Here is a 23,993-nt window from a genome sequence, read left to right as displayed (position 1 = left end):
ACCCATCAGCCCAGGATGTATAACCAGCAGAGGAGAGCTATTAGGGAAACTACTGTGGCTGCTAGTTCAGAGACGAGCAGCAAAGTATGACAGGAATGAAAAGCTTCTGGTTAACTGTCTAAAGGGTGAGGAAACAACGCAGTCGGCTCTCAGGCCACTGTATCACCAGGCCAACAGGAAATGGCTGCGCAGAGGGGCCCCAGGTGGCTCAAAGTGAAATGAGGCACAAACCATGTAAGCTAGTTCACAATGCTGTGTGTTTGTAGCTGGCCGATGGGAACTGCTTCTTTCTGTCAGCAATAGGCCTTTTTCAAAGTCCTCTCACTTTCATGCCTGGTGCGTGCTGGCTCACTGTTACACTGTCATAGCTTATGGGACACTTGAACAGAACAGAGCTAATATTATTAGTAACACCTGTGTTTTTCCTACTATGACAAGTCCAAACGTCCGCTGTGAAAGGGGTTGCAATGTCAAATAAACATCTGGAAATATTTTTCACTGTGCAAATGACTGGTGCAACGTGCCACAAGTTTTCTGATATACAGAGAGGACACTTTGACCTACTATGAATCAATCAAACCAGTTATTTTTAAGACACAGTGTGGTCACAGCATGTCGTTTACACTAAGCTACATAGTGAATATATACACCGATCAGCCAAAACATTAAAACCACTGACAGGTGAAGTGAATAACATTGATCGTGTCATTACTACCTTTGGTCCTGGCATTCATATGGATGCCCCTTTACGGACTCCACCCACCTAAGCATTGTTATAGCCCGAGTACCCCCACTCATTGCAACAGTACCCCTGATGACAGTAGCCCCCCAGCAAGGCAGTGCACCATGCCGCACTGCAAAAACTTCTCAGGAATGGCCTAAGGAACGTGACAAAGAGCTCAAGGCATCGACCTTGCTTTCAAATTTCACAGATCCCAATCTGATCAAGCATCTACGAGACAAACCGATGCCCTGGAGGTCCTTTGTCAAGGCCTCGACAGGTCAGAGCCAAGTCCGATCTATGATGGGCCCTCTGACCTGTCGAGGCCTGGATAAAGGACCTCTGGGGGTGTCCTGTGTTGTCTTACACCAAGGTGTTGTCAACGGATCCTTTAAGTCCCGTGGGTTGTGAAGTAAGGTACCGGCACGTCCCACGAATACTCGATCAGATTGGGATCTGGGGAATCTAAAGGCCAGGTCAACTCCTTGAACTAACTAAACTAAAAAACAGTGAAGATTCTCAGGCGAGCTCTGAAGTTATGAGGAGCATCTGTCTTCTATGTGTCCTAAGACGATTTATGTGTGTTGATTCGCGCTGAACATCAGAGATAATGATATCCTCAGGAAATGTAAGTCACACTGAATCTAGAGATCCATGTATGCTTGTGTGTTCTGAGTTATGACACAAGAACAAGCAGCTATTTAATTACCTCCATGGGCTGTGTGTCACAGCCACCGCTGCAGCTCGCTCTGATGTCTGATTTAAAGGAGCTATATGTAAGAAATCTAAAGCAGTCGTAAAATCATCCTAATATGTCACAGAGACTAAGGAATAATGTTCATATAACATACTGATCTCACCGACAACAATAGTACAGCCAGAATATTCGCATTTAAAAAACATTTTTACGGTCCGCAAATCATGCTTATGTTTTGAATTTGTGTTTTGGCCTGTTGCGCCACCCACCGCCATCTACCAGTCACACAGTCAGTAGAGTCTCAGCATCAGTTACAGTTACGACTGAGCTACAGCAGCATGGCAAGCAGCATTAGCAGTGTCCCGGTACATAGCATTAGCAGCCGGCTCCTCCTCAGCTGTATCCTGGCAGCAGCGTTAGCAGCAAAGAAGAGACTTGCTCGAACGGTCCGCTGGAAAACCGAAGATCAAGGACGTGGCGATGCGGCCCTGCCACGGCAGCCGCCCGCGGGCAAACAAATCAGTCTCCAGCGTGCCGCTGTCCAGCAACCTCGAATCTGTAGGGGAGGGGGGGCGGACACGACTCACGGCAGTATTTTGAATTTGAGTGCAGTAACCGTTGTGGCCACATTCTTACATACAGCGCCTTTAACTAATTGATTCAGCACTAGTTCAGTCTTTAAAGTCAATGCAACAAACTGAAATGGGTGAATACCCTGGCAGCAGGCAAGTAAGTTTACAAGGCACTTAGACATCAACTTTCCGAAAGTTTACATAAATATGTGACGCACATCCATCCAGGCATAAACTGGGGGCAAAACCAAGATCTGTTTTTTATACACCTATCAGTCCACAGAAACATTTTTGGCCTAATATGACCTGAAATTCTCTCAGTCACCCTCTCCTGCTGCAGACCCCCCCCTCTCGCTGTCTTTCCATCCCCTCTTCAGCCTTCCTCTCGCCTTCTGGCCTCCATTCCCACCTGACTTGTGTTTGCAGCTTGTGTCTGCCTGAGTGAGCCTCCACCTGACAGACAGCAGCAACCTGACAGACTAAGACACACGCTGCTGCAGCTGATGCTTGTGTGTAAGGAAACACACCGAGGTAAGGCCTTTGGAAAGGTTTCAAATATTTACAATAAATTGTGGTGCACTTTGTGTAGGACTGGTTTCCTTTAAATGTCTTGTTTTCACATTAAATTTTAAGGAGGCAAGATCAAGTGCTAGATTGTATTCTGTATTTTTACAATGGTTCTTTCCTTCGATCACTTCACTGGACATTTTCCACTTCCTCTATGCATTATTTAGGCTATATTCGTTATTTTAACATATATATTGTATATGCAGCATGACGTACTGTTTTCGTGTGAAAGTCTTACTGGCTAGGGAAGAGGGGGAGCCTTAAGTGGCATGACTTGGACAGTAGAGTAGGGCTGAAATGATGGCTAGATTATTAATCAGTTATTTGATTGACAAAAAATTATCACAAAATATTCCAAAAATGATCATTCATTCATAATAAGCATCTATAAATCAGGCAAAAAAGCATAACCCTTGCAAATTCCAGCTTCTCAAATGTGAGGCTGTGTGGCTTTTCCCAGTTTCCTCTGATTGTAAATTTAATTTCTTAGTGTTTAGGACTTTTTTTTCTGACAGTAAATGCAACATAAAGACATCACTGGGTTCTGACATTGCCAGAAAGCTCTTGGTTGTTCCTGAGGCAAGGTTGAGGACTAGGGGACAGAAATTCCTCTGTCATAACGCAACGACCTGCCAAAGAATTTCAAGTATGCAAAATGAGTATCTTTTTTTGTGGTGACCACATCATAAGGCTTTCTTATCATCTGTAATCTGGAAAACATGCATGTATGTGAGATTGTACACATACGTTTCTGTGCATGTATATATGTAGTTTATATGTTTTTATATTGGTATGTATATTGGGTATATTTTGTCATTTTGGTTTTACTATTGATATGTGTTTTATTGTTTTTGCTTGAATTATTCTACAGGTTGTTTGCAATCTCATGACTCTTATGACGTGCAAAATTCAGATGGCGGGCAGGAAGTGAAAAATCCATATGTGGATATAGAAGAAAAGTGGCATAAAAGGGTTGGATGAAACTGCAAGCAGACGTTATCATGAGAAAATTTAAACTCATGTTGGATGTGATCCATACACAATGGAGAAAAGTATTTTTTTCCCACAACTTGACCAAATTGCCTGATGTAGACACAATTGTCGTTGCAAATGACCTCGTCCTCCAGACCTAGTCACATTACAAACATTACTATTATTACTAATGTCACTAACGTTACACAGCAAGCCGATGAAAGCAGTCTAGTGGACTATAACTACTCTGCGTGCAGTTAGGTCCACTTACTACTGAAACAATTGCTGCCTTGTTTTTGGCTGGGTGAGTAAACGTGCCTGAGTATAACTGTCTTTCATATTTTCGTATTTAACGTTACCTGGTAACGTTAGCTAACTTTAGTGAATATTTTTCTACATTATCGGGTCAACCACTCCGAGAGGTCTGATGAAACGCTGTTAAAAAACACTATAACATTTATATTTGAAATTAGTTGACTCCAGTCCTCGAGACAGAAGATGGAGAGGTTTGATCCACACCTGCAGCTTTATGTCAGTGACTTATTTTCACTTCTCCCATTTCTGTCCTACAATTATAAGACCTAAAGTGGCCTATGTTTTTTCCCAATTTAATCGATTGGAATTGCCTTAAACAGTGCGGATCATAGACATTTGTTCAGTGTTAGTAGTCTTTGCCTGCAGCTGCCTGCCCTCCATCTGGACAGTGCATCTATATATAAAGTCAAATGCAATGAAGTTATTATCTGAGAATTCATCAAGCAGCTCAAGTACAGCTCACTGCCATCATTACATTATTTCTGCAGCCAGGAGTGTGAAGAAATTCTTTGCAACGTAGGTCAACATGTCACTAGGGCTGCAACTAACGATTATTTTCACTGTCAACCAATCTGTCGATTATTTCTTCGATTGGTCGACTAATCATTTTATCGAAAAATGTGTTAAAATGTTGAAAAATGTCGGTCTGTCTCTCCCAAACCCCAAAACTATGTCATCTAATGTCTTGTTTCGTACTCACACCAAAGGGTTTTAGTTCACCGTCATAAGAGAGTGTGTAAAGCTGCCAATATTTGAACTCAAGAAGCTGCCATAAGAGTATTTTGGGGTACTTTTTAGGGATGTACTGAATATTCGGTAACCGAACCGAATATATTCAGCCGAATATTGCAAAAAAACACACATTCAGTATTCAGTGGAATAAGTGAAAAGCAAGGCCAAATAACAGCGGCACGTTTTGATAACGCAATCAAACAGTGTGCGGTGACGGACGGAGTAAAATGTCGGCAGTGTGGCAATATTTTACTCCGTCCGTCACCGCACTCGCATTTGCGACTAAAAATAGTTTTGTTCAGGCAAAATAAATCATTCAGCATGCTGTGTGATTACAGATTTCAGCCAGCAGCAGAAACGAAACGGCGAATCCCGCCGGTTGTGGGTTGAACGGGGGTCACAGACACGGACAGGAATACGTATTCCTGTCAAATACGGTGGCGTATGATAACGGCTTACCGGCGACGGAGAAGTCCGGCTCCAGGTGAATAACTTGTTGTCATGACTGCCCAAAAGTACCTGAACAGCTGAGCCATGGCGGCACACAGTATGTGGCGTATCAGAGGAGAAATGAGCAGTTCACATTTCTCTCTTTTAGTCTTTCAGTGGCAGGTAACGGCCCACAAACCTCACCGCACTTTAGGGACTGTTCTTTACTTATGAAGGGACTGTTCTTTACTTGTCAGGGGAGGAGGGTGGCTGGTTGATTTTTGCTTGATTTTTATTTTATTTATTTATTTTATATTGATCCCCCTATGTTCATCACTTATTGATGCTGTTTTTGAAGTATGAATAAGTCAATAAGTAATTTATTCCATTGAAATATTATTGTTGTATCCTAGAAAACTGATTTATCTTTTTATAAATGACAAAAGGCACATCTGCCTCATTTTGGTGGTATCCTGATACTACTCAGAACCATGATACTTTCACTGGTATCGTACCATGGGTCCCAATTTTGGTACCGTGACAACACTAATCTGGAGGGGGTTCATCTGCAAAAACTAATGAAAACTAATAAAAAACGGCATTCGGTACTCGGTATTCGGCCAAGCGTTTAATATTATTCGGCTTTGGCTTCGGCCACAAATTTTCATTTCGGTGCATCCCTAGTACTTCTATAGTACTTTTCTATGAAAAATGACTCAAACCCATTAGTCGACGACTAAAATAGTCACTGATTATTTTAACAGTAGATTAGTCATTGATTAGTCGACTAATTGTTGCAGCCCTACTTGTCACAGGACTCTGTTTATGGATTGGCTGTGGGCAATCTCAGGCCACAATTCACCACCAAAAGTTAAACTATCACTAACATTTAGTTTGGCCGCACTTGACTACAAAATCAGTCCACAGCTCACTGAGCTTGGAGCAGCCGCTGCAGCTTTCCATAGACATTGCATGGAAGCTGGCAATGGGCCACACTGCACTGCTGCTTGTAGTATTTTAGGCATTATACCTGTCCTTTTTAAAGCTCTTAGTAAACACTGATTTTGATGAGTGCTATATAAATATAATTGTTATCTTTATTATTACTATAAATGCTATAGTGACACTAAAGGCACTGACTTGCCTTTGTATCCTTGACTTGACAGTATAATCTATACTTAAACTGGTCACCAAGCAAACTTAGTATGGAACTACTGACATTCATTTTGCTAAAAAATACCTTACTACAACAAATACTTTTAATTTCTGAAGGACTGCTGTGCCTTAGTATAATTGTTAAAAGTGTACTGACTGAAATAAACAAAGCTTTACTTCCTGTCAAGAGAAATATATCGGGTTAAAGGCTTCTGGAGACACTATGGGCCTAAATCAACTAAGCATCTGTGAGGGGAGGAGACCATATGATAACCTCAATGACAAACCCACACGCACATTTAGTTCTCTGTGGTTGAGGTGGGGTGGTGGCTGATACTTCCTGTCCAAACACAGTCATGTAGACTTATGAATGTGCCACGTCTTTTGAATTGTAATCATGAGTGGACTGCGACATCATACTTATGCAAGAGGTCTTTGTATTAATGGTCATTATGAATTTTACATCTCATCCAACATCCAACAAGAAATATACTTGGGTAAGATGATTTTACAATATTGACAGCTCTAACCCACACCTACAGATTTTGTTCTTGTGTGCCGCAATAGCCGTCCTCCTGCCACTACTTGTGCTAGCGGTGATGTTGCAATGATAAAAATGTTGACAGTTGAGATTTGCCCGTGTGCCATCAGAGATTCACAAGCACAGAGATAAAAAACAAGTTTTCATCCATTTATTATCAAATGCCCTCACACTCTCTCTCGCTCTCTCTGTCTCTCTAGGCTCACAGTCATGCACAACAATTGTATGACCACATATCTGCTCAGCCTCATCACTCATCTATGCCCAACAGGAAAGAAAAAAAAATGAGCGCGACAGACAGGAGAGGAGACAGGAACCATTTTATGAGACAGATGTACAGCTCACTCATCTTTATAGGACTTTTAAAAAAATACACAGTTTCCTCACTATGCCTGAATGCTGCAAGTGTCCTAACAAAATCTTTTTTATAGCTCTCTCAGTTATGTGATTAGCCTCGAGCCAAACTCTGACATTTCTTTATGGATTAGAGGTAAAACTCTCTCTCAGGCATGTAAAAGCTTTCACACGTGCTAAGTATTCAAGACCTGGACGAGTTAGTTATGCATGTTACTGAATGCTGAAGACTTGTAGCCTATGACTCGAGCAATTAAACAACATAATATTTTGATCAGTAAATCAAGCTTTCATTTTATTTCAATAGGACTGTTTAATCAGAGGAAATAACAGGAGAGATTTCTTGCATTGTTCCGACTTGGCTCATTTCCTGGCTTTTCTAATCAACGTGTAGAGACATCACAACCAACTGAATTTTGCATATGGAGTACAACCTTTCAGATTAATGACTGTCCCTTTTATTTACTCTCTGTTTTGGGATGTTGACTGCACTGCTAGAGCCGTCTCAGCCAAGTCAGCATTCACATGCTTCCTGCAAGTGAAACTAATGTCACCTGGAGCATGAAGTTCCCTACTTCTGACCCCCTTGCTCAGACCACACCAATCTTTAAACTCAACACTCTTTTTGATCTAAACACCTGCTTTGTGACACTATCTCTTTGCCAAATATGTCAGGACAGACATATAAACACCTGGGAAAATACTCAAAACTGCCTCTGTGGTAGTTTCTGCAACTATGTGTTACCTGGACCACATTTTACCAACAATTTGCCACACACACACACACAAACACAGATTCATGAGTTGAAAACAATGCCAGCCCTTGCCATTTCATTGCAGCTGGTAAAAATGGGACTCCATGCAGCTTTTTACGGTTCACACTGATAAAAAACACATCCATATCCCATGTGAAGCACATAAACATCACAATTAGGGCAATTTACGCTGCAGAGCCTTTCGACAAGAAACATGATTGCTGATGGATTCACCGGGTGCTGCAATTACTAAACTTGCGAGGTTATGGAACATCCTCCATCTTCCAGGCCATCCCTACAACAGCTGTTCAATGTGGACGACATATTACCGTGAACTTTGCTTCCTTTGTTCAAACAGAAATAATACTAGTGGTAAATCCAAATCAAAACAAACATTACTGCCTTAAAATTTTCATTTAGCTTTTGCCAACACTATGTTGAAAGTCATTTCAGTGTTAGAGCATCACAATTTGGGCTCCAACAGGTCTTTGACAAATACTGACCTATTCTATAGATGGATATTGACTCATCATTGTCACTACAGAGGCCGCAGCTCGGCTGTCATGATTCATCTAAAACATCGGATTTGACAGGCTCGCCTCAAGGCAGTTCTGGCCTGTATGTTCTATATACAGCCTACATCACTGCTGACACACAACAGACAGTTTACTTGACCTGCAGTCTGTCGAGCAACCGAACAACATGGAAAAGGCGCTTGCTGAGATTTGAACAAGGTGTGTTTTAAGCACTGGAATGAGTTTAAAATGAACAAATTTGCATTTAATAAAGCAAAGTATTCAGATGTTAACATCGCTCTCTGAGCAAACAAGCAAGGCTGCAGTTCTAAAGTGCAAGTGACTTGCCCCATAATTCCTCATTCCTTGTCTCTTGCCTTTAAGCACTTTATGAAGCTAATTTCATTTTATGCATGCAAGCCTCATGGGAGAGACAATACTCTTCAGGGTCAGTAGGCAACCACTGTACACGCTTAATATGTTGTAGGGCATTTCATTACATAACCATTTAAGTGAACAGCATCCTTTTCTATATGCTACACACTCTCATGCAATCAATGAGTGAAAACAATAGATGGGTAGCTGGCTCCATTGATCACCTCATGTGGCTCTCTGGCCTAGAAAGTTATCCCAAAGCTACGATGTCCACTGGATGGAATTGACGTGGGCAAACAATGCAACCAACCTCACATCCCTATCAATAACTGCACATAATTAACAGCGTGCCCTTTACACAAACTGCCCGGCAAGAGTGTCAGTTTGTTCAATATGGTCTCACTTAGTTCAGAAAGTTAGACAGGAAGTCAAACAGACAGTCAGGCAACTGTGCTGCTGCTAACACAATGTTGTTCCACCGGCTTGTTTCACTGCAAAATCAGCATTTCTCTCATTAATCAATTCTCGAAATCTGTATTCCAAAAGAGACATTTTAGAGATCGCAATTCTGCAATATTTTCTGCAACCTGCACCCCCCTCTTGGACACTATCCTAATTTAAGGAATGCCAAGTGTGCAGTATCCTATGCACCTTCTTTTTGGATCCTTTCCTTCCTTTGCAGACATGTGTTGCACCAAGAAGTGGTAGGAGTGGCCCCGGGAGTGTGTTCTTAATCTCTTTATCCCTGAAACTCAATGCTGCTTACTGTCCAATTCAACACCGAAAGGATCTCTTCAAGCATCTGCCAAAAAGTTAATCACCCTCCTTAAATCCCCTCCTGTGCATTTGCCTTGTCACTGTAATACTGGTTTCCCAAATGCTTTGTTGTAGGACTGCGTGAATTCTTGACATGCTTGAGAGCGCATTGCTATCTTCTTCAGCCTGCGTTGCATCACCATACTGTACCTACAGGGTTCCACCTGACTGACAACAGGGCTTGTCACTACGAAAACAATGCGGGATACTTTCAACTCTCATCTGATGGTATGCCTAACCTAATACTGCAAAGAGAAATGCAGGCTATCAGCAATGTAGCCAGAGCTTCTTTAGTATCTGTGTGGTGAAACTGGCATGGCCTTTGGTGTAAATATCACATTGTATGTCAAGAAAGTGAGCCACAAGTTTAATTTTGCACCCCTGAGGAGGAAGTTAAAATGAAACCACATGTCAACACATTGTTAGGACTGAGGCACATCAGTGTGGCTACTGCTTTTTACATGTAGTAAGTCAATGCCACATTCTTTTTGCACAACAGAGATGCAATACACCTTCAAGCATGTCTGTAGTGGCACAGAAGCGCAAAACAACTGTGCCATACTTGAGAGTATTTATATGTGCTAGCTAGCCAGTGTGGTTGTATTCAAAAGCAGTGATATGATTTAATAGTCTTCCTAACGTTAAATGTTTTGTGTTACAGCCACTTCCAATCACCTTAACTGTAAACAGTTAAACGTTGCTACACCCATTTGTGCACAGCAGCAGCAGCAGCGTACACGTTACATGGGTAGACACAAAATTACGACAATAAACGTTACAAGAAACGACATTAAAACAGTCAACAATGGCAGCGTCATCCTAATTAGTCTTAACTGAAAGAAACCCCTCAGTCACCATCACAGAAATCACTTCCACCATCTCGGCTGAGCCCACATTGCAGGCTTCAAAAGCGGGGGAGGCTTAGCTTCACAGCGGCTAACACACTTTTACTAATCACAACCAAGTGGCTGCACTTGCAATATGTTGCGGTGGAGAGAAAGGAAGAAGAAAACAAGAAACCCCGTGGCTTTTACTCACCGAAAATACGTCAACGTCCGTGGCAGCCATGGTGCGGAATGTATGGTGTTGGTGTGCTGGGCAGACTGAGCAGAGGCGAAAGGGAGCAGCCCTCGTCTCTCCGTACTAGCCTGCTGCTAAACTACTGAGCCGAGCTGACAGAGATAGGAAGAGAGGGACACAAGACGGAGAAGAGCTGGTAACTGGGCAGGGAGGCTACCAGCGAGGCGACAAGATGACTACCTCCTACCTCACTTCTGTTTCGCTCAGTCTGGCAAAACAGTTTCTTTTCTTCGTTTCGACCTTTGCTTAGAGTCGAAAGAATTGTAAATTAGCTTTTTTTTTTTTTTTTACTTATATTAACTGTGTAGCACGGGATAGTAGGAAAAGAAACCGGGAAACGGAGCTAACTGCAGTTCGTTTGACACTCCTTTTCCGCGCATGCGCAGTAATGCGGATACATGATTTAACGTATACTGGCGTTTAAAACAATAGCTTCCAATTTTTGCTGATTACCAAGAGTTAATGCCGCAAAATATAGATGTATCGTTAATATGGAGCAGTTTAAAGCAGCCTTGAGGCGTTTCCATGCCCTTGCAAGAGTCAACGTTTACACGTACGTTAAAGTAGGACGTGAACTATCTTGACGTTAAGGTTACATCTTTGGGCGGGACAGATACGTTCCAATATGGCCACTTCTCGGGAACTCCCATTCAGTCCAGGAATGTCATGCTGCACGCACTGCAAGCCAGGACAGGAGCGAGCAGCAGCGCGGAGCGACAAGGGAGGGAGAGCACAAATATTTGTGCCAGCGGTGGAGATAATAAAACACATAATCATCACCTCAGTGTAGCCAGCTGTGTGTGTGGGTGTGTGCCATTTTCAAGATTGGGTATTAATATTTAAATGAATTAATGAGGTCACTGATTGAGTTTACTGGGAGTGCGATTCAGCCAATCAGAGCAAGGCATCTTAAATTGTTTCTATATTGTGTCTAATTAACTCAAATAATAAAACCAGTGTCTCAAATTTGTGTGTATTGTGTGACATGTAGGGTACTTTTCTCAGCTTTATGCAGGCATCAGATTTACATTAAACATTTATTCATAGGCTAGAGTGTACTAATGTTTTTAGGGCCTGACCAATACTGGATTTTAAGGGTGATAGCCGTATTTTAGACATAAGAAAACCTGGTGATAATTGGCTTAGAGGGTCCAGTGTGTGGGATTTAGTGGCATCTATTGGCCACTATCTACCGTCCCACTGGAAGGAGGCCCCGGGGGAGACCCAAAAAGATGCTTGTTTGCCACTATGTCAGCTCTTGGAGGTAGAAGTTTTAATAGGCTACAGATTTGTAGAGCTGACATAGTGGAAACCATGAAAGAGGACCTGCTCTCTATGTAGATATAAATAGCTCATTCTTATTTTTAGGTGATTATACACTCATTTTCATCTGCTTATCTGAGGCTGGGCCACAGGGGCAGCAGGCCAAGCAAAGCACCCTGGACGTCCCTCTCCGCTTTGCAGCTCCTCTTTGGGGACCCCAAGGCATTCCCAGGTCAAATGAGATATGTAATCCCTCTACAGTAGCCCAGAATGGACAAATCAAACACTGGCTCATTTATGTTTTCAGGTTAGCCACCATAGTGCTCCTACACACCTGGCCAAACAACTTTAACTTCTTTGGGTTGGCACATGGGAGAAGTTTCAGTTCCGCAAACTCACCACTAGATGTCACTAAATCCTAGACATTGGACCTTTAACAGGTGTGTTTGATATTACTTAAATATGGTTATTTAATTTCTAAAAAAGTCCTGCTCAGATGGTGTAAACTGTGACCATGATCTAATCTGAGTTACATACATTTTAATACAAATTATGCCTTTGTTAGGTGTGTGTGTGTGTGTGTGTGTGTGTGTGTGTGGACAGGACAAATAAACCTACTATTGTTGTGTATGTCTTTTATCATTAATATTATTAGAGATGGTAGAAGTTGGGGTTATTATTATTATTATTATTATTATTATTATTATTGTGGGAGTGAGAGTATTAGTTTGTGTAATTATTATTTATTTATTTATCTATTTATTTATTTTACAAAAAACTGTCAAGTATAGGTAACCAACGCCTTTGCTTTTATCGTGACATAAAAAATAAACTTGATTCATCATTACTCTTCAGTTGAAACGTGTTTTTGAACTGGCAGCCACTTTGCCTGCAGGGATGCATATATTATTCAAATAGTGTCCACGTCTGCGCCTCTCCCCGGAAAAAGACTCCTCCAGGTGGAGAGGAGAGGAGTGAGCAGCCAGGTGAGGCTTACTGTACTGTCAGCAGAACAAAGGTGGAACAGCACCAACACACAGCGCGGCTCTTGGAGGTAGATGCTTTAATAGACTATAGTTTTAATAATGGCTTTGACGCAAGAATCCGTCCTGTGTGCGCTGATAGCGGAGGGAGGCAAAGTGAAGAAATCCGACTTAGTGGCGAAGTTCAAAGGTTTAATAGACTGCGACGATCCCGCAGAGAAGCAACGGAACAGGGAACTGTTCAAGACTTTTGTCAACAGTCTCGCCGTCGTCAAGGAAATCGACGGTGTCCGGTATGTTGTCGTCAGGAAAATGTATCAGCATTTACTGGAGGGTGCCCAGACTGAGCAGAGCCGTGTGGAAAACACTGAAAATAAAGAGATCCCGCAGACAGGTGAGCAGCAGCGCCCACCTGCGCAGACTGAGGAGACTGATAACGCAGGAGGGGAAAGATCAGCTGTTCCTGAACCTGATCCAGAACAGGCAAGTGAATGTGGTGAAAATCCCACTGATGAAATTTCTCCCATTCAGCAGGCGTTGCAAAGGTGCAGATCCATGGATGTTAGAGTTAAAAGAACACTGAATTTTGAGATTAAAAATCAGGGCACAAATGAAGATACTTGCATACAAAGCTGGGCCGTAAATAAGCCCACCAGCATCCAGAACAAACCCTTTGCCTTGCCTCTGAGGATGCCTCCCACCGCCACAAAGGTCGAGATCCACAAACTGAAGGTGGACCCTCCTGAAAGCCCAAAACTGGACTCTTTCAGAAACAAAAGAAGGCCCCCTGCAGTGGAGACAGGCGGCAGCATCAGCTCACCCCAGCTGAGAAGGTCAGTGAAGAGCACCAAGGCGTCAGAGGGGCCCAAAGAAACAGGAGTCCCCTCCTTGGTTCCCCTGGAGCAGTCAGAGCATGAATGGCTGGTGAAGTGCGCAGCCGGCCACTGGAGCCAAGTTTACGGCCTGCTGCTGAGAGACAACCAGCTGGCCGAGAAGAGGGACTTCATGTCAGGGTTCACCGCTCTGCACTGGGCAGCCAAATGTGGGAACAGCGAAATGCTTGTGAAGATTATCGACCTATCCAAGCAGGCCGGGGTTGACATTGACATTAATGCAAAAACACACGGCGGATACACTCCTTTGCACATTGCCGCCCTGCACGACCAGGAGTACATCATGGCCATGCTGGTGGGGGAGCACGGGGCCGATATAAGCATCAGGGACAACTGTGGGAAGAGGGCCTACCACTATCTGCACAAAGGCGCTTCTGCAACTGTGAGAGAGATGCTGGGTGAACCTAAAGCCAAGGAGGCCCAGGACAGGGCCCTGCAGGAGAAAGATGAGATGGACCTGGTCCCGGATCTCTCCAAGGGCCTGTATTCTATAAGTCGTCTCTTCCAGCCCCATGTGACGGGCCATAAGAAGAAGCACAAGCAGAGGCCGGCATTTTACTCCTTGGGCGATGGCCCCATTGAGGAGCAAGAAGACAGCAGCAGACACAGAGTTGTATCAGATGTTTTTATGTGAACTCGTAACTCTTTTTTGTCTTATAGTGTGCCAACCACTATAAATGTGACTGACAGTCCTCTGATTTTCAGACCCTCTTAAACAAAGACAAAAACACTTAAAAGAAAATCAATTACTTTTCTCTTGTTTTACATTTTGTTTATATTTTCTTGATATTTGATGACCAAAAAAAATGATATTTTAATCAGCATGGTTGATTGATTCCAAGTTAGAGACATAGAGTGTTGGTTTGAGATGTTATCTGTCTGAGTTGTATCTTAAGGCAGGTGTGTAAACATAACATGATTCAGAAAATGTTCCAGTGAGTCCAGTGAGTCGTCTCATTCCTCTCTGTCTACGGTCTCTTGAAGGCAATATCTTCACAATAAGAAGACTCACACCCACACAGTTTAAAAATATAACAGACATTATGTTTACTTTATGTTTAATAATGAATTCCCAATTCTCAAAATCAAGACGCACACATCCATTACTTGATTTTTAAATGTCTGTTCTCTAAAAAATGTCTTCTTTGAATCTATTTCTGATCAAAGTGAATCAACACCAACAGGAAATCAGTCTATGACAGAAAAAAGTCTCTGAAGTAGCAGAAATATCAAGACTGGACTTGTGTGTTTTCACCTCTGACTAACTGAGATAAACCTGAGTAACAAAGTGGTCATACTCTTGATTTCCAGAGGCAAACACGCCCAGACAAAAAACCGAGGGTGTGCTTACTTATGGGTGAATCAAACCTCTGGAAGCAACACAACAAATTAATAAATAAAAATTGGAGAAATGTTTGTGCCTCTGAGGAGGATTTAGAGCACTTGCCTTTTCATCGCTTCACTTTATCACAGATTAATTATTAAACGCAGCGAAGCATTAAGGAGCAGCAAACATCCCACTGAAAAACCCTTAAAGAAAACAAACATCTAATATCACTGGATTATCTTTTACAAGATTAGGTAAAAGGTGTGTCATTCAGTAAGAGGTGTGCAGGTGTTCCATAAATCGTTATAGTCCCTCCCTGTATGTGCCAAAACTTCTGTGAGATGTGGCTCAGAGCCATCTTTCATCTCACTGAGACAGCTGTGATTCAGCTTCATGAGCAGCAAACTGGGAATGAGTCTGTGTGTTTGCATGTGGGTGGCTGAAAGTGTGTTTTAAAGCTGCCTTGTTTCCTGCCTGTCATGATTCCTTGTTCTGATTGACAAGAGAAGAATAAAAGAAATGTTTTGAATGTGTCAAGATGGCTAGTGTGGCTGCATCTTGTTTGGGGGATACAAGAGTGATGGGTAATAGGGAGAAGCAGTGAGAAGAAATGGTACACGTCCTGTGGTCAGCCTCGTTCTCTTCTCCCCGCCTCAAGTCGTCTCCCTCTGTTTCTTTCGTGATGTCACTTCCCCGGCAGCTTGCATTGTCTTTACGTCAAGACGATGTTTCATCTCTGAGCCTCAGGGTTTTATTAAGCAAATGTTTTACGCTGCAGCTGCTGCTGCTGCTGCTGTGAGCAGAAAGGCCACCACAAGGTCAGGAACAAGACCCCGAGTGGCAGAGAAAGTACTCAGATCCTTTAGGTACAGGAAGAAGAAATACTGTCATATGACATGACACTATAAAAGGAAAGTGTTCGTGAAAATGAGAATATGGAAGTGCGAGTGCTAACCTTAAAGGGAAATTTAAGTATTTTCAGCTTGGACTCTATTTTCAAATGTTTTTGTGTCTACATGATTAATGGTGAAAACCATTTTTGAAATTGGTCCAGTATTAAAGGAGAGTGATGTGGCTGACAGTGGCAAAACAAGCTGCAGTGTAACCAATTGGGGCATTTGTGCACTGTCAATATATGTCCACAAAAAGCCAGGACAGGCTCAGATTGTTGTTATATGCGTCAACCCTGTTCTGTGGTCAATAAATGAGGAGCAGACCTCCCTCTGTGTCACTGGTAATGAGGAAATACGAGTACTGTTTGTGATTGAAATGCTTAACGGCCTTAGGGTCTAGGTACCATGTCTGTTATTTTGGTTCCAAAGATACCATACCTAAAGTGTTTGGTGTAAACAGGGCTTTAGACACAAAAACATGACAAAATAGCGTCCAAGTTGAAAAATGCCAAAAGTAAAGATGCTTTTTTTGTTTTTAGCCCGGACCCGATTTCCAGATGTTTTTGTATCTTCATGATTTATGGCGAAAAACATTTCTGAAACTGGTCCAGTGTTAAAGGAGAGTGATGTGTCCAACAGTGGCAAAACTAGCCGCGCACTGTTTTGCGCACTGCCAATTTACGTCCACTAAAAGTGCTTGTTTTTGCCAGGACGGGCTCAGATTGTTGTTATATGATAAACGAGGTGCAGACCTCCCTCTGTGTCACCCGTGATGAGGAAATACAGTGAGTGCTGGACAGAGCAGTGGGTTACAACAACCCCACCCACATTCAAGTGTAGGCCTACTGTTTGTGATGAAAACGCTAAACAGCCTGAGGGTCTAGGTACTATGTCTGAAGGGTTACTTTTGGTTCCAAAGGTACCATACCAAAAAGGGCTTTAAACACAAAGACATGACATGACATGTCCAGGATGAAAAATTTCAAAGTTTCTCTTGAAGTTTTAAAAGTAGAGATGCTGGTTTTGAGATTGACCCTTTAATAATGAGTGTTAATGCAGTAGTTTATTATACCTGAGAGTAGGTTATTTAGAGCCTTTCTGAACCAGCAATGGCAAAATAAACACATTTCTCAATACCACAATAATATGTACTGTAGTATCAGATAAACTGAGGTTCGAAGGAATACCATGACATTTTTGTAAATTTGCTTTCTTGGTGAGAGTTAGATGAGAAGTGGTGTGGTATCTTCTCATCTAACTCTCACCAAGAAAGCAGATAAAGGTAATTAACAAAACATCGAACTGTCCCTTTAAATGATAATCAAGTGATCTATAAATTTTTTCTAACCTCTGCAGATGTTAAGTAGGATTTGATTTAAATCATCTTCTCCTCTTAATCAAGTACTGGACAACATCCAGTGTGTCGTCTCTGTATTTGCATAGTAAAATTAGCACACGCTAACACACCATAAATTAGGCCTGCCAGCCATATTCTGGTGAAGAAAGCTCCACATGACATGTACACAAATTTTAGTTTTAATTACTATGGTAGAGAAATATAATGAAGAGTGTGAATTATTATCCCTTGTGTGTATGTGCAACGCTCCAACACAAACATCTACTGTAATGAAGATGTGGTAAATCATGGTGGTTTAAAACCACCTGTATTTTGGCTCAAGAACACAACTTAGTTAATCTTCATAACTGAGCTGTGTAATGACTGCCAGAGGTGAGAGGAGGAGGCTGGAGGTGTGCTTACATTCCTGCGGGCGGAGGGTTCAGAGTTCAGGTGCAGTAATCACTGAGTCATCATGATCTCCAAAACTACCTGAAAATCACAGTCAATTTAACAGTCACTTGGTGGCATGACGCAAAAAAAACACTTTGTTTAATCCAGCATTTTCTGTTCCCCTGCCTCACAGTGGAGACACAGACAGTGATTATCAGCAGCAAAGCTCCTCATTACCCGGCAGCAGTGACAAAACTACTGCCGCAGCATTCTCACCACCCTGTTCCCTCCTGCCTGTCTGCAGCCTACACCACCAAGCGCTCCATCACTTACACTGCTTTTGTAACAGCGCTAAACCTAATTACCATGCAATTAGTGTCTGACAAAGATCCTACTTGTTGAGAATTCCCTGAGTTGCCGTTTATGTCCCCGCCGCCTTCACTGGGAATCTGATTAAAAGTGTTTTTCACTTTCTAAAGTACACTAAGTGCTGTCTGGTGTCTCTCACCGTCCTCCTGGGTTTCATCCGCCACTTGCCAACTTGGAACCTTTTTTCCCCCAGTCCACTCTTTTAATAAGCATGTGTTATCGCTGACAAACAAACTGGACGGCATTCCACTGCTAGGCTGAACAAACAAGGGCAGAGAGGCGTGAAAGAGACAAGAGAGTAGGAAGACAGACTGCTGAGGATATATCCCCCTTAACGCATCATTTAGTCTCCTACATGTGATGTTTTTCTCAAATGAAGTGTTTGCATAGTTTGCTTTACTGCAGAGACATTCAATGAGAAACCCATTCTCATATCTGTGTGGTAAATGGGTCATTCTATGGAATCGGTGCCTTTTGCGTCCCCAAGAAATAATCAGTCATAAAATTATTACAACAACAAACAATTATGTAATTTGATAATATAACATTACTTTGTCTTCTGTTTTCAATTTCACATCAAATTAAAGTCAATTAAATATTATTTTAAACAATTAAAATTAATGCTGATGAGGGTGAGGTTTTTGGCCTGTCCCCTGCTATGGTTATTGTACTCAGCAGGATTTTGTAAAATGTAGGCAAAATGTTAATATGTTCATATTTACATATTGTTTTAAGTCTGATTTTATTGTTAAACAGTGATTTTTGGTAAAAAAAAAAAAAAAAAAAAAAATTAAAAAAAATCTATATTTTATATGAATATGTATCAATTTATCTGTCTCCTGATTTCATCATAGGACATGCCAGATTTGACATGTTCTACAGAAAGTTGCATTGTCTCTGAACTTCTTTGCTAAAAGTTCAATGACAATTAAGCGTCTTTCATCTCTGATATACTATTTTTGATGTTTTATTAAGGTTTGACTAGGGGGGACAAGTGTACAACATCAATTCTGTTAGCCAGCAGCCCGTTAGCTTAGCAAAAAGACTGGAAGCAGGAAGAAACAGCTAGCCTGCTCCGTCCGAAGCTAACAGAAGCCACCAACCAGAAACTCTAAAGCTCACTAACAGACATTTTTGTTTGTTTAATCTATACAAAAAGCATAAAAATGACACGTTACAGGTTATGTGTCTTGCTATGTCTTGGCTAGCAGTGACTTCCTGGAGTCCTGTCGCTAACCATGAAGTTGCTTGTCGACAAGTCTTCAAAAATAGTAACGTTACTGCACATAAAACCACATGTGCAGGTTGGTTTTATAATAAAGTACACAAACAAGATATAACATGTTAATAAGAGCTCTAGATGTGCTGGCAGATGGTGTTAGCTTTGGACAGAGCTGAGCTAGCTGTTGCCAGTCTTTATACTAAGCTAAGCTAAGCTAAACTGAGCTAAGCTGATTAGCTAACAAGCTAACTGCCGCCTGACTCCAGCCTCATATTTAATGCATAAGAGTGGCACTGGTCTTCTCATCTAACTCAGGGCAAAAGTGAATACATACATTTCCAAAACATTTCCTTTAACTGTCTTTACCTGGTACTACTACTGCAGCTAGTTAGCTTAGCTTAACATAAAGACTCCAAACAGGGAAACAGCTGTGTGTTGCAATATAACAATTGTTATATTAATCATGGTTATTGTCAATATTAATATTGACAATAACCATGATATTTAAAAAAAAATAAATACTGATATAATGTTAATAATATACATAAAATGTTATCAATTAAACAATCCAACGCCTTTTTAAATCATTACGTCTCTTTCCATAGGCCAATTTTGAGTGTACGTCACAGTTACGTCACAGCAGTTGCGCACGCATACAGGTGGCAGAAAAGCAGTGGACACCAGAGAGAAACAGTTGAAATACCCAAAATAAAAACACAGAATAAGATAAACCGAGGATGCCGTTTAAAGCTAAATGAAGACTTTTATGGTTGCTAGAATTTAATGTAATATGATATAATATTATTTACATACACCTTAGCTCAGCAGTATTTACATTGTTCTAAAATGCATTAAACAACAAAAAGAAGTTAATACTAACCCAGCCATTAAGTGCAGTTTGCTGTCAGTATATAGTTATTTGACTTGTGTATGTCTTATAGCTTTGCTTTATGTTGACACTCATATTTTGAGTAATTTATTCACCAAAAAAGAGAAACACACAATAAACAAAACTAAAGATGACTTTGACTGATAGCGTGTTAAAATGTAATTTTTTTTATAGATAGATTGCGATCATATCATTATTCTGATATCTTTTGGCACCAATAATCGTGATCTGAAAATCTAATATTGTGCCAGCCCTGGTCTGAAGCTAACAAAATCTGCCTACTGCACCTCTAAAGCTCACTTACTAACATGTAACATCTTGTTTGATTAACTACTGGATAAGAGACTGTCTTGGTGCCGTGCAGAATTCAATTATGTGACAAAATTTCCCACTTCCCACAGATTTAATCCCTGGTTATAATAGTTTGTTTTCCCCAATATGGAGGATGAAGCTTTTATAGTGTTTGAACAGAAAATGTAAAGCAAAGCAGACAGCGAGGAAGCTGGTTGCGCCAGTGTTTTTGCTCCCAGGTCAGTGACAGTAAATAATTGAACTCACAGCAGCAGTGTGTTGATGGTACTGCAGAGGGCAGAGACGAGCTCTGAGAGGGAGCACCAATCCAGGAAGGCCTCAACTACTAAGGAAACTTGAGGCATTTAAAGGAGGAGAGTCACAATATGACATCAAATGATATTTAACATGGTAATTAGAAATAATATGGCAGGATACAACCTCTTCTCACAGACTGAATAATGCAAAACATAAATTGCTTTTAGCATAAATATTTCATGTATCCTATATTTGTACGTCTATGTATAGCATGTCTTCCACTGGATCTGATGCTTCTGAACCAATAGTTTGTTTCTGTTCAGGTTGGATTAATGTGTCTGCAAACGTATTTTTGGTAAGTGAAAAAGGAGAAATGCAGTGCACAGAAAGGAGAGGGAGAGCTTAATTTATTCACAATATTACAAACATTGTGGAATTTACAACTCCAAACAGGCACAAAAAACAACTCAAACTCTCAACAGGAAACAGGTGTGAAAAAGAGCAGAAGATGTGGATTTAGAAATGTCTGCTGTCATCCCACCAGCTGGGACTCACTGAAATATGTCTTTCCTTCTCAGCGTTATAACAGATTCTCTTCGTATCAATGTCACATGCATTTGAAACAAACTAAACAAATATAATCCTACTTCAAACACAGGCCCGTTTTTCTTGCGACCTTGACAAAACACTGCTTTGACAGAAACAAGAAATGACTCAGGAAGCTGTCGAATGTTTGTTAGTGTGCACACATAGCAGGAGCTAAAAATGAGTCCATGTGCTGCTGCTCCTCCTCTGTGGGAGCAGTTTTCCACACTTTCTCCCCCCACAGTCTTTTCTTTCTTCAAAATGTTGCATACTTCAGGAATTCCAGCAGGCTGCGGAGAACAACATGAGAGTATTTCTAACCCTTCAGCCCTGCGTCAGCACAAAGGCCAAAACAAACACACATTTGTTTAGCAAACTGAAGCGGACGGGGTTGTAAATCTCCAGAGAAATGTTTTAGGGGTGGTGGCAGGGGTGGACCAACTATTTAGCAAAGAAATCCTGAAATATCTTTCAACGTAAAAGAGTTTCCACTTGATTTTTTGACAATTTGAGTTGGTTTGTAAATGTTTTCTTTAAAGGGTAACGGCTGCTAATGATGCTCTTCCTCATTGTGGTTATTATTACACAAATATCATACACACAACATTCAACCCATACACTGGATCACTGTTTTTCAGTACAGCCGACAGGTTTAATATCCTGAGGGACGATAACATTTTGATCACTTCATGACTTCATTTGAGATTCGCTGAAAACTTAAACGGCAAACACTGAGAGGAGTTCTGTCATTCTGATCGACAACTAATCTCTACGCACATGAAATTAAGAAATTCATGATTTCAAGCACACACACACACACACACTCTGACGCAGAGCAACAGCTCACGTCACTCTTAAACGACTCTCCAATGTGTCTGGTTGAAGATTCAGTAAAAAGAAATTAATATTACTATAAAACTAATGACATATTAATGTAGGAACACAGATGCATTTAAAAAAAAAATTAAAGGGAAGGACATTTGATTCAAGAGTGTGTTTTCATTCAGGGCTAAAAAGACCAGCAATTTAACTTAAGACTACTGAGTAAGTTTAAATAAAGGTTACATATGTCTAAAAGGGGCTACGCTGCGGAGGTAGAGAATAGAAAATTAGTTTAAGACACCTGAAGTGAAGATTGTGGACCTTCCTCTTACAAAAAAAAAGTATTTCAAGTATCACGTGTCACTTCTGCAACAAAGGGACATTGGGAGAAAATACTCAGTGATATAATTGTTGCTTACTTATAATCTCCTTTAAAGTTTAGCACCTCCTTATGAGAAACCGTTCCAGCATGAAATCATCAAGACTTAATGACATTAAGTATGAAATTAGCTGGAAAGGTATTTGTACACAATCCTTACTGTTGCTGGGTGTGCTCGTGTACCTTTTTAAAAAGATTATTTCGGCATTCCTATTTAAAATTAACGAAAACACAAACAAGAGAGACATTGTTTAAACGGAGGGAGTAAGGCTTTCGCTTGAAATTGCTTGAATCTGATTTGAAGAAATGTGCATTTATGTATCATTACAAAGTGCTTTTTTCATTCACCCTTTTTGGTTTTTAGTGCCTTAATTTGAAACATGTTTAAAAACAAGAACATTTACAAAAAAACCAAAAAGATTAAATCTACTAAATCTATTGTACATTTTACTGACATGATACAGTACATCGCCCCCTCTCAGGCTACGCTCTTTTTACTGAAGCCTTCTCACAGGCCGAAATACAATCTTAAAGCTTATAATAGGTTTCCACAGGTGCAGATACAGGGCTGTAGCGCTACCGTCGTATTGAAAAAGTGAAGGACAGTTGCTGAATTGCTAACAGGGGATGCTAAGTTTCCACGCAGCAGCTCTAATGGAGAACGTTCCATAGCAACACCGACGTCAAGGCACACAGACAAACTGCTCAGTCCGCTGTTCAAAGTCAACGGAAACGTGCGATACGTGGGGGGAAGTCTTTAGGTGCACTTTGCAGATTGTGCAGACTGATAATGGGCGGAGACTGGGTGAGCTTTCTGGGCAGAAAGGCAAGGAGCTTCAGTTTCAACAGTCTTTATTGCTCATCTCACATGAGGAGAGCCCTGTAGTAAAGAAAGTCATAACAGGGTGCAAAGTGTCGGAGATATCCGTGCCTTGTGTGTCCACTACGGCCAAAACTTGCTACTTGTCTCTTTGAGGAAGTCATCCTCCTCCTATGCAAGTGGAATCTGTGCTTTTGTCGCTCCTCCCTTCACAGATTCAAGCTATTGGAAAGAACCTCCAGCTGCTCCTCTCCCAGCCTCTGCTTCTCCTCCAGGTCCTTCTGCCTGATTAGCAGCGAGGCCTTGGTCTGGACGAAGCGTCGGTAGTCCTGCAGCTGCTCGGCGGACAGCTGACGCGACAGGAAGGTGGAGACAAGGTTCTCTCTCCGGTCCAGGTTATCCTTCAGATCTTTGGCGTCTTCCCTCTGTTTGCACAGCAGACGGTGGCGACTGTCCAGAGATTGCTGGGTGCAGAGACAGAGAATAAAGAGCATGAATTATAACTGGCTTATCTCTCTATCTGTCATGATATTGCTGGGGACAAAGACATGTTCAGTCTTTCATTAAAATCTTAAATTAATGTCTTGCAGAGCATCAGATCCATGCTCATAATATCAAATTCATAAGTAAATATCCTGCTGTAATCATACTCATACAAAGACAGAATTTGAGAG

At 41.4% G+C, this 23,993-nt stretch overlaps 3 protein-coding genes across 7 annotated transcripts in view; 1 reads left to right on the top strand and 2 right to left on the bottom strand.

Annotated features, from left to right (window-relative positions):
* septin8a (septin 8a) overlaps positions 1–10,732 on the bottom strand; it is a 40,731-nt gene extending 29,999 nt beyond the window's left edge. The window contains exon 1 of the mRNA XM_049591433.1: positions 10,555–10,732. Coding sequence (XP_049447390.1) covers positions 10,555–10,584 — 30 coding nt within the window. The 5' untranslated portion in view covers positions 10,585–10,732. The remainder of the gene's footprint in view (positions 1–10,554) is intronic.
* Positions 10,733–12,813: 2,081 nt separating this feature from the next.
* On the top strand, positions 12,814–15,591 carry sowahab (sosondowah ankyrin repeat domain family member Ab). The gene has a single exon (XM_049591977.1). It carries the CDS (start codon positions 12,945–12,947, stop codon positions 14,367–14,369), a length of 1,425 nt encoding a protein of 474 aa, XP_049447934.1. The 5' UTR covers positions 12,814–12,944; the 3' UTR covers positions 14,370–15,591.
* Positions 15,592–22,103: 6,512 nt separating this feature from the next.
* The window catches only part of shroom1 (shroom family member 1), a 32,439-nt gene continuing 30,549 nt past the window's right edge, over positions 22,104–23,993 (bottom strand). For all 5 annotated transcript variants that reach the window (XM_049591791.1, XM_049591790.1, XM_049591795.1 and 2 more), the window contains one exon: positions 22,104–23,783. In XM_049591791.1, the coding sequence (XP_049447748.1) occupies positions 23,529–23,783 (255 nt within the window). In that variant the 3' untranslated portion in view covers positions 22,104–23,528. The remainder of the gene's footprint in view (positions 23,784–23,993) is intronic.

The sequence above is a fragment of the Epinephelus fuscoguttatus genome, linkage group LG12 (genome assembly GCF_011397635.1).
Source record: "Epinephelus fuscoguttatus linkage group LG12, E.fuscoguttatus.final_Chr_v1".
Classification (NCBI taxonomy): domain Eukaryota; kingdom Metazoa; phylum Chordata; class Actinopteri; order Perciformes; family Serranidae; genus Epinephelus; species Epinephelus fuscoguttatus.
This window is presented reverse-complemented; position numbering and strand designations above follow the sequence as displayed.